At 39.8% G+C, this 11,611-nt stretch overlaps 1 protein-coding gene across 1 annotated transcript in view; it reads left to right on the top strand.

Annotated features, from left to right (window-relative positions):
- Nucleotides 1-11,611, top strand: part of LOC107295498 (dystonin) — a gene marked incomplete at its 3' end in the record, with an annotated part of 132,679 nt that overhangs the window by 102,804 nt on the left and 18,264 nt on the right. The window contains 1 exon segment of the mRNA XM_015824813.1: nucleotides 580-746. Coding sequence (XP_015680299.1) covers nucleotides 580-746 — 167 coding nt within the window.

The raw sequence follows: 11,611 nt of genomic DNA, 5'->3' as shown, positions 1-11,611 counted from the left end.
GTGTTTTTCGCAGCATCTGTATCTTGATCTCTGCTGTGTTTTCTTAACAACAATTTCCCTTAATGGCTTGGTTCCTGGAACAGAACTTGGTCACTAAATGAAGAGTATGCCTATAGAGTAGAGTGGAGGCTCTTGATTCAGTTCTGTTACATTACAAGGCTTCTTGCTAAGGTGAAGATGATGATATTATCCATTCAATCGGGTTTGATTCTTGGTGATTCTGTGGGCCAGGTGTCTCCATGCCTTCTGATCTTGCATTACTTCTTTGAGTTGTTCTATGCTGTGGCTTGGGTCAGCTTTGAAGGTGTCCAGACACCATGTGCTTTGGTGGTTTGCTTTCCTTTTAACATTAACTCTTCCAGGCATAATTGCTTTCTCCAGGAAATCTTGCAAAGGTATCTGTGCCATTTGGAGATTTTGTCCCAAATAACTTGGAGTTATTTCAGCTCTTCAATAGTAATGTTATTTTCTCCACTCTAATATTAGTAGAGTGGGGAAAACATGAGGTATGGCTGATTGTATTGCTATTAGTCATTTTATACTGTATCCACATGACTGATTTATCCTATTTTCATACAGATTTCTGATATCCATGTTACTGGAGAGTCAGAGGATATGTCTGCTAAAGAGCGATTGCTTCTTTGGACGCAACAGATAACAGAAGGTTATGCTGGAGTTCGTTGTGAAAACTTCACTACCTGTTGGCGAGATGGGAGATTATTTAATGCCATCATTCATAAATACAGGTATTTGCACTTTTGTTAAGAATGTATGTGGAAATAATTATTCTGAGGAATTAGAAAGTTGGAAAGATTTATCATTAAACCTGAGGTCTGTTTGGTAAAGCATGCATCGTACATTGTAGCAATTAGACCAGCGGTCCCCAACTTTTGTGGCTTGGCGGCCCAGCTGGAGGGGAGAGGGGAATTGGGCCGTGCGAGCAGAGGGCTGATGTGCATGCGGGAGCAGCAGGCTGGCGTGCACATGTATGTACTTGCAACTCAACTTGCGCAAGTTGAGCTGTGCACACACACCAGCCTGCCTGGCATTCATGTTGAGCTGCATGCATGCACTTGCTGCCAGCCTGCTGCTTGCGCTGACCAGTTCCAATTAGGCCATGGCCCAGTAGTGGGCTGCGGCCTGGGGGTTGGGGATCCCTGAATTAGACAATGGTATTTTGGAATCAAAGAGGTAATCTTCTTGGCAGTCCAGCTGGGGGGGGGAAAGAGGGGAACTGGGCCGTGCAAGTGGAGAGCTGATGTGCAGGTTCATACACTTGTAACTCAAGTGTTTGCGCATGTGTTGACATCAAGACTCTGATGTCATATTTACAGGTTACATTATTTGAAATTTGCCTTCCTGGGCCTTGATATTATTGTCCAAACATGGGTCAAAGACTCAGCAAAAACATTTAAAAATGTATAATATCAAGATATCGGACGTATTATAATGAAACCGCATTTTAACAGACCATTTGGGGTGGAGGAAATCTATTAAACCTAAATATCCGTTAAATTTGAAAGTACGTTACAGCTTTGATTTACTGTATTTACTATATTTGATTTGTGTCATGAAGCCATAGTGTAAGGCATATTGTAGAATTAAGGTAAAATTTATCTACATTTAAATGCCTTGTTTATACTTCTTGAGATGCAAAGAAAAATATATATATATATTTTTTTTTTGCAGGATGTGGCCTATTTATATAGAGCTTTAGTCAGTTGCATCCAAAATCTGCTAAACAGGAGTGAATTAAATCAAGGTTTCATGGTAGTTTATTTAAGAAACTCAGCTTCCAATTTTATTTATGCATTTTTAAAGTACGACTCACGGTCTTTAAGGATACATTTGAGAATTTTTTGAGCAATGTCTGATGATAGTTCAGAAGCCAGAGAGGCAGCTCAAAGGGTGCTCACTAGTTGAGAAAATTGGGCTGTCAGGATCAAGTGACCTCTAAAAATCTTTCCTGTGGTTTTTAATAGAGATAAACATGGCTCTGAGTTAAAAGACTCAGGGGGAACTGAAGACATTCCTGGAGGCTGGGATCACAGTGGCTGTTTCCTTGTCATCAGATGACAGGATAACAGAGATCATGTTCCCAGATGTGAGAAACTTTTAAAATACTGGTAGCTTGTCGAGTGTTTTGTAGGGGAAGGAGCAAGCCAACTCTTTATTTATAATGAGTGGAAGGAGCAGAAAAGGTGAAACAAGTTAACATTTGTTGATCTCTACATGACTTTTCCTTTCTCCTTGTAAGGGCTACACTGCGGAGGAACTGCAAGACTTGGCATTTAAGTTTAGTCTATGAATGGTTTAAGTTGGGTTCCCATGTGTTTGGTACATTAGAAAGTGTTTCTTGAATAAATGTGTTATCCTGTCTTTTTTAATTTTCACTTTTATGTGTATGTTTAGATTAGATAATTGCTTTCAGAAAATTGCTGGGGGCTATTTTTATTGCTGAAGCCAACAGAAATTCCTTCCTGAACTAGTTAGTTATTTTGTCTCCCTGGTCGTTGTTGTTTTTATCTATTCCTTTAGCTATATCTCCAAAATTATAAATGTTAAATAAAATCTTACATAGCACCTCTGAAGAATTGAAAGGATGATTGTAGCAAAGTTACTGATTTTATAAAGGCAGAATAGAAATTCGCACTAAATGTGTTTGTAATAAGTAAGTCACTGGTAGAACATAATAAAATAACAAATTGCTAACATGCATCAGGTGTGTTTTTTATCTAGGGATAAAGTTTTATAGTAGTATTTGAAGTTCAACTTCATTAAACAGGTTTTGGTATTGCAAAACACGTATAACCTGTTGCCTTGGGTCTTCTGTAATGGATTTATCTGTCTTCCTGTTGAATTGGAGCAGCAGGTTATTGGTAGCATTCAATTCAGTCATTTTTTGTTATTTTTGTATGGGTGCAGTTCTGTCCCATCTTAAATACTTGATTGAGATGGAATAGGAAAAGACAAAACATATTTACTTCCAAAAAAGTTAAAAGTGCATTTTTATGGAAGGTTTTTTCATTGTTCATTTTTCATACAATACTCTTATGTATGATTCCTCAGAAATCAGTGAGATTTTTGGATTACATCTTGATATTTTTTTAAAATATATAAAATAAGTTAAATTAGGATAAAATTTCTAGAACTGATAATATCTAGAAAGTCAATTTAATATTTGTATATAATTTGTTGGCACAACTTGGGCTCCTCTTAGGAATGGTATACTCTAAAGATAATTATCCTATTTCAATATAGTATTGGTTCATATTAGTAGCCGTGCTGCAACATCATAACAAAATACAAAAAGACCATGTGTATCTTCAGAAAGCATACAGTTTTAATCAAATAAGACCACATTGTACCTCTCCAGGAATTTCCTTGTCTTATAGTTTCAGTTCCAATAATCCTGGTATTGAACAGCAAATAAAATTTTGGGGTTTCCTTACAAATAAGTGAAATTGCTTCTAAGTAAATGTGTGTAGAACAGTCAACATACAGAAAATGTTTTTGGATGTTTAAGGGCGATTGAGAGAAATTAGGTAAGCTGCACCAAAAGATATGAATCATAGTATGTTTGTCGAGTTTTATTGTGACCCTGATTTTTTGGGGCGGGAAGAGTATGTTCTTCCTGATCCTCTTAGAACTCATAGTTACTCTTAATACCATCAATCATGGTAGCTTTCTGGATTGCTTGTGAAAAGTAGGAGAAGGAGACACAGTGTTAAGAAGGGTTCAATTCCTCCCCCTGTCAGCAGGGAGAGTGAAGAGAGCTTGCATTAATTTCTCTTCCTTCTGACGTTTGCAGGATTCATTTCACTTTTCTTCTACGTGGAAAAGATCATTCTATCAGTTTCAATAAAGATTGATCTCCACGACTTGTCTGAATTAGTCCAATCAAGCTCTGGTTTGTACACTAGTTGGTAGTTCCTCTTGTACAATAGTAACTTGTGCCCTCATGAACTCTAGGATAGACTACTGTTATGTACTCTACATATGTTCTGCCTTTGGAGGCTATTTTGAAGTTACAGTTAGTGTGAAATGATTTGTCCTCTATAGCCACTTAACTCTGATATTGTGGATGCTCAATTAGCTTCCAGTAGGATTCTGAATACAATTCAGATTGTTGGTTTTGAACTATAAAGTACTTTTTGGCTTGACTCCAGATATCTCCAGGACAGTCTTCTTTAAATAGAACAAACCAGTTCTGACTGCACATCTCATCTAAGAATATTAAGAATTTCCCCTAGGTATGAAGTTTAGGAGAGAGGAGACCAGTAAGGAGATATTTGGTCATAGGAAAAAGACTACACAAGAGATTTAACTAGCATCCTCTGTGTGGATTTTTAAAAAGGAAGTTAAGATACAGCTGTTCTCCAGAGTATTTCGTTTGAGAGAACTGTTACTTGGCTTATAAATATTAGGAACAATGATAGTCTTATCTCTTTGATTAATTTTATCTTTTTCTTTTTATTGATATTTTAACTTTAATACTGCAAAGCCCAGGAGTCACTGAGAAGTTTAATAATATATAAAAGTTTTAAATAAATGCAATAGTTGGGGTCAAGAAATTCTGGAGCCAGGCCTCTCCCTTTACTGATCTCTAGGCAAAAAGATGATGTTCACTTTAGCAAAAGAGAACATTCGTTCCAAACGTCAGCCTTTTAAAAATTATTTCCCTGCCTTTCTAAAATTTTCATATTTCTTCAAAGCCATAAAAATAGGCATTTATTTTGAAAAGATGGATATTAATATAACATTTATGATCACAATTGATAATTGGGGATGTGTGTAGAAGTAAAACAAATAAGAAATACTATCCTCATAGCCATACTTGTAATAATTATTGTTAATAGGGAGAGGGCATAGCTGTAGGGTGGTGGATGATTGTAACAGAATAACAGAGTGGAGAGGGAGTCTTCCAGTCCAACCCCTCTATTCAAGCAAGGAGAGCCTATGTCGATTCAGACAAATGGTTGTCCAATCTCTTCTTTCAGGTCTGATTATTTATTCTGAAGCTCAGGAAAGAAACAGACAGGCCCTCAACAGAACATAACGAGTAATTCATTAATTATAACGTAATTACAATTAACATAATTTTCATAATTTCAAACAAGAAATGAAAACTTATGTCAGAATAACAGAATTGGAAAAGACCTGGGAAGTCTTCTAATCCAATCCCCTGTTCAAGCAGGAAACCTTATACTATTTCAGACAAATGGCTGTCTAATTTCTTCTTAAACATCTCTTGTGAGGGAGCACCCACCATGTCTGAAGGCAAGCCACTGATTAATTGTGCTCACTGACAGGAAATTTCTCCTTAGTTTTAGGTTGTTTCTCTCCTTGATTAGTTTCCATCCATTGCTTCTTGTCCTGGTGCTTTGGAAAATAGGTTGACCCTCTCTTCTTTGTGGCAACCCTTTAGATATGTGAACACTGCTATCATGTCACTCCTTCTTTTCATTAAAGTAGACATGCCCAGTTCCTGCAAGTGTTTTTCGTATGTTTTATCCTCCAGTCCCCTAACCATTTTTGTTGCTCTTCTCTCTCTCTCTCTCTCTCTCTCTCTCTCTCCCTCCCTCCCTCCCTCCCTCCCTCTCCCTCCCTCCCTCTCTCTCCCTTTTTCTCTCTCTGTCTCTCTCTCTCTCCCTCCCTCCATCCCTCCCTCCCTCTCCCTCCCTCTCTCTCCCTTTCTCTCTCTCTCTCTCTCCCTCCCTCCCTCCCTCCCTCCCTCCCCTCTCCCTCTCCCTCCCTCTCTCTCCCTTTCTCTCTCTCTGTCTCTCCTTCTCTGTCTCTTCCTTTCTCTCCAATCTTGTACAGCTTTCAATTGTTTTATGGTGTTGCTTTTGATGGTATCTAGCCATAGTGATTTTTGGCTATTTGCTTCCTTTTTACCACTGACCATTACAAGCATAATTGCTTTTTCCAGTGAGCTTGATCACATGACATGTCCAGAATAGGTAAGGTGAAATTTTGTGATTTTTGCTTCCAGGAATATGTTTGGTTTTATATGCTCCTGTACTTGCTTGAAGTCCCAAGCCCAGATGGGGAGAGTGGAAGCAAGATCCGGCGTAAAAACCCTTGTAAAAACCTTACCAGGAAAATATTATGGAAAGGCTTTCAAATGAATCAGGTTGGATTTCCTTCCACCCCTAAAAGTATAAGTGTTTACAATTATAGTAGAAAAAGCTAAGCTTAGATGGATTGAATGCAGAACAAAAATACTATTACTGATTATTCCTTTCACTTGAGGATGAAGTCTGTATGCAGCAAGCTTGAATAGGTTTTACGCACATAGTAAAAATGCACATAGCCTCATGAATATGGAATGAAATATGTCTTGTTTATCAAGGAAAGCTTTTCACCAGTTCTTGTGAAATGTCTTGAGCCAGCAGTCAGGAAAAGCGTATAAAAAGAATAAATACCAGCCGTGAAAGTATTGTGTAGCAATAAAAAGAAAAATCGAGGTGCACAGAGGGGGGAAAAAAAGACGCTTATAATAAACTGATTAGCAGCAAGCACACCTGGTCTATTGTGCAGTAGACTTAGCCGGAGACTACAGGAAAGCTATTGAAAAAGGTGGGAACATTACAGCAGTAAACAAATAATAAAAATCCCAGCTCAAGAGACTGCGGATAGATTGCAATTGTGTTGAGTAGATGAGAGATTAACTCAGAGCCTTTTTGGCCCTGCCGAGAAGCTCTTTGGCTCTTTAGGTTGAGCTTCCGATGAGAACCGGTAGCAATCCCCAAGTAGAGGAAGAGAAGCTATTCAGAAATGGAGATCACGCTTCCCAGATTTTTGTGAGGCAAACAGAGCTGTGTGAGCTGCCAGGTCCATTAAAACATGGCAGAAGTCAGGGCAAAGAATTTTAGGTGGGGAAAGTTTGCAAGATGCAAGTCTTGCTTTAAGGCAAACAAGTCATATATATATAGCAGAGGTTTGGTCTGGAACATTGGTTTCATGCCAGCCCACCAGGCAAGGGTTGTACGCTCTGTACTGTGGCAATTGTTAAAACATGTTTCAGGCTATCAAGATCTAACTTGAATACATTCCTCGAGGATAGGGGAAGCAAAGATGCCAACGTTTGCCGCAGCATGTCAGTTGCCTCTAGCTACAAATGGGGAAGAAACAAAATATTACTAAGTGTCAAGCCTTGGATTGCTACAGGATACATTTGAAAGGAAGAAGCCATCTATTATGTGCACCCTTCAAGTTTCTGCTTGCTGTTTTTCTACTGTGCAGCTTATTCTTGCTTTTTCTCGGAGCAGGGAAATAAAAGCTCTGCTCAGGAAGAGAAATTTGGTAAGCTTTGCTTCTAGGTTTCTACTTTTCTGCTGCAGGGGATCACTTAACGTTAAAGTTTTCAGATTGAGCAAAGGAACAGAATTTCAGGTGGAGTCAAGGGGATTCCGTACAGTACAACTTGCACCCTGCGTGCTGTAAAATTTTGTGAGTGATGGATCTTGATCCAAAAGAATGTTTAACAACACAGTAAAATAAAGATAATTTAGGAAATATTCCCTTGATGAAGAAGGTTCTTCATTCCCCGCCCCAATATATCCCAGGGAGTATGTAAAACTTAAAAGTAGATAACTGGCCAGATCACAATGTTAAGGTCGCTGCTTCTTTAACCGCAATTTTGCAGGAGTTTTTATTTTCTTAGTTCTGAAGCTGCCCCCACCCCCCCAAAAAAAAATTATACTAGACTAGCTTGTGACTTTCTTATGGTGCACTTTGGATCCATCAGAACGATTAAGTTCTGTTTATTCTTTTAAGAGGAATCATGGTATATTGCAAGATAGAAATCCTTTCTACTTGCTGTGGATGTGTGGATATCGGCGAATAAGCTGACTATTGTGTACTATCAGGAGGTGGTGCCTCTGGTCTTCCTTCTTTAGGGAAAGTTGCTGAAAAAGTGGACTGTAGTTAAAGAGGATCCTGGATTATCTAAATCCATTTCAGTTTCCAGCTGGGATTTAGTATGGAGACAGCTTTGGTTGCACTTCGACATGACCTATGGTGAACCTATGATGGCAGTGATACCGTCAACCATGGTGTCCTATTGGACCAGTTGGGGGAACCATTTTAAGGTGGTTCTTCTCCTTCTTTAAGAGCCGGTTTTTACTGTTATTGGCTTGTGGGGACTTGGGCCCCTGGGGGCCTATTTTGTGGGATAACGCAGGTTTCCTTTTTGTTTATCATCTATATGAAACCTCTGGGTAAGATCATCTGCAGGTCTGTGGTTCTCTGTCCTCAGTATGCTGATGATATCCAATTATAGCAGCTACCCAAGTCCTACCAAATGAACCTTGTGAGATTCTGTCTTAGGGCCTGGGGGCTATTTAAGCCTGGATGGGAAGGAAGTGGATCTGATTAAATCCTTCTCAGACCTCATGGATGTAGATATGAGGGCTACCTAAATATTGGAATAGTTTAGCTTTAATTTTGGATGGGGTTGCACTCCTGGACTCACACCTCCTATTGATGAGCAGGGAAGCAGGTGGCAGTCACCTCACTGGGTGAGGTGATCCGTCAGTTTGGGGTGAGATATCATCAATATGTGGACAACACTCGGCTCTATATCTCTATCCCAGGCCCCTTGAGTGATGCCATGGATGTCCTATCCCAGTATCTGGGGGTTGCTAGGGACTCCGACTCAATCCTTGCAAGACAGTGAGTATTTGGACCCGCCTGGAGACAGGGATCTTCCATCTTTGGTTCTAGATGGGGTGGCCCTGCCCCAAATAGACCTAGTGCACAATTTGGGGATCCTCCTGGAGAAGGACCAGCTCCTGCTTGAAAAAGCCATGGCCAGGAGGGCCTTTGCGCACCTTCAGATAGTGCACCAGTTGTGCCCATTCCTGGACTGGGAGGCACTGCTCACAGTAACGTATGCCCTTGTAAATTCCAGAATAGAGTACTATAACGTGGGGCTGCCCTTGAAGTCCAATCGGAAATTTCAACTAGTGCAGAATGCAGCCGTGCGGATAGTAACTGGTGCCAGATATACAGTACATGTAACACCACTCCTGCATGAGCTACACTGGTTACCAGTGTGTTTCCAGATGCAATTTAAGGTGCTGGTGATTACCTACAAAAGCTCTATATGGCTTGGGAACCAGGATACCTGAGGGATCGCCTTTTTCCAAGAGTCTCTACCCATCCAATTAGATCAAATAGGATGGACATGTTGCAGATCACATCAGCCAAAGAATGCCGGCTGGCAGGGACTAGAAAATGAGCTTTTTCTACAGCAGCCCCTGCTCTGTGGAATAGGTTAGCCTTTGGCAAAGCTTTAATGACTGGCTATGCTTCGGAGCCTGGGGCTCTACATGCGCCAAGGGCCCCACCCCCTGGCTATGTTGTTAACTGGCCAGATGTTTTGCTTGCACGCACTCAACTTAGACATTTTTAATGGTTTTTTTTTTTAGTATTTAAATGGTTTTTACTGTTTAACATTGTTTTAAAATATTTTAAAGACGTTTTAAAGGTTTTATTTTAAGATATGTTTTCTGAGCCACCAGAGCTGTTGGCTGAGATGGGTGGCTATGGAAGTCAAATAAATAAATAAATCTGGTAAATTTGCACTTTGTATACTTTGTATACATTAGTTTAAAAAAAAAAAAAAAAGGAAGTGAGTGCAGAAGTCATACTTCCGTTCTTCTTTGCAGCCAAAACAACACAAAGCCCAGGGATCAGATTGAATGGAACAATCCCACCAGTCACCTGAATTACAGACAAATAAGTAGATGTTTCCAACCACATCTCCTGAGCCCCACTTCCTTCATGTACCATCTACTGTCTGAATGGGGGGTTTCTTCCATTTTCCAAGGGCAAATACTATTTCCATGTCAGAGCACCATGAGCTGACCTCAGCCTGTCTCAGCAATGGGCTATCTACAAGGGAGAGAGGAGGTTCTGCTTAGAAACAATAAGAAAGGCATCATGTCATGGGATGCAGGCCATGTAGATGAGCTCTATGTAAGAATGAAGATGAAATTCCTTCAGTTGGATAGGAAATAATGATAATCAAGAGAATTAATCAAGAGAATCAAACTTTTTCATTTAGTTTTCCTCAGCTATACAGTGGTCTTCAACGTACAGCCATTCGTTCAGCACCTGTTAGAAGTTACAACAGGGCTGAGAAAGCCCAGCTTAACCACTGGTCCTCACATGTCCATCGCAGTGTCTCCATAAGTCACATGATCAAAATTGGGACACTTGGCAAGCAGTTTGCATTTACAAACATTGCAGTGTCCCAGGATCACATGATCACCATTTGCAACCTTTCCAGCTGGCTTCCGGTAAGCAAAAATCAATGGGGAAAGCCCGAATTTGTTTAACAAGCATGTGATTTCCACAATGACTGTGGTAAACAACCACTGCAATGAAGGTTATAAAAGTGGGTGAAGCTTACTTAACAACCACATCACTTAGCAAGTTCCAGTTGCGGTTGTAAGTTGAGGACTACCTGTATACTAATTAAACTGCTTCAGGCAGACTATTTTTACAAACCTCTCCCCTGCCTCTCTCCCATCGGTATTACATATATAAATAAAATATCCAATTATGCAGTTTATGTTTCAAAAATAAAACATATGGTTAATAATAATAATAGTAATAATTGAAAGATGCTATTGCTGTTTCTCATGGATGAGATATACTCAAGGAAAAACCTGAGCAGTATGAAAATTACAGAATAAGTCAGTAGGCAGATGCAAGTGCAGAGCAGGTTTAGCTCTACCTCAAATGGAGTTGGACTTGCATTATAAACTTCGTCTGCCTGATTTTTGCATAATTAGTCTGTAAACTCAGCATGACATAATGGAATGATAACAATTTCTGACAATGGAGCCTCTCACTCAAAGGTGGGGAAAACCACGGATGTCTCCATTGCCAGTCCATTATTATCCTTTATGAGTACAGAGGTCAGACGTATGTTTCACCCGTGGAAGCATTCGCTAATTGTAGTGATCAAAACAAAAGCTTTCCATTTCCAGCCCAGGTTTTCTGCTGACAAAATAATGGGGCTGTGCACTGCTTTGGGTTCAATTCTGAAAATAAGTTTGGGAGCACATGGAAACGTGAATACAGCACCCATTGGCATTCAGGCTACCAAGTCCTGAAAATTCTGCTTGAATGAGATGCCAGCAGATTCTATGTTCACGCACCTGTGCCCTCTGAGGCACCTTTTCAAAATGGAATTGGAAGTATCTGCCTAATTATAATAAATAAAGGAACTTCTGTGAGAATAACACTGAATTCATAGAAGTAAAAAAAATACATCACTTTTCTCTTTCCTTCCTTCCTTCCTTCCTTCCTTCCTTCCTTCCTTCCTTCCTTCCTTCCTCCCTCTCTCCCTCTCTCCCTCTCTCCCTTTCTTTCTTTCTTTCTTTCTTTCTTTCTTTCTTTCTTTCTTTCTTTCTTTCTTCCTTCCTTCCTTCCTTCCTTCCTTCCTTCCTTCCTTCCTTCCTTCCTTCCTTCCTTCCTTCCTTCCTCTTTCTTTCTTTCTTTCTTTCTTTCTTTCTTTCTTTCTTTTCCTTCCTTCCTTTCTTCCTTCCTTCCTTCCTTCCTTCCTTCCTTCCTTCCTTCCTTCCTTCCTTCC

Source organism: Protobothrops mucrosquamatus, unplaced genomic scaffold (assembly GCF_001527695.2).
Source record: "Protobothrops mucrosquamatus isolate PMUCROS unplaced genomic scaffold, P.Mucros_1.0 scaffold2367, whole genome shotgun sequence".
NCBI lineage: Eukaryota > Metazoa > Chordata > Lepidosauria > Squamata > Viperidae > Protobothrops > Protobothrops mucrosquamatus.
Note: the sequence above shows the minus strand (reverse complement) of the source record. Positions and strands in the feature narration are given on the sequence as shown.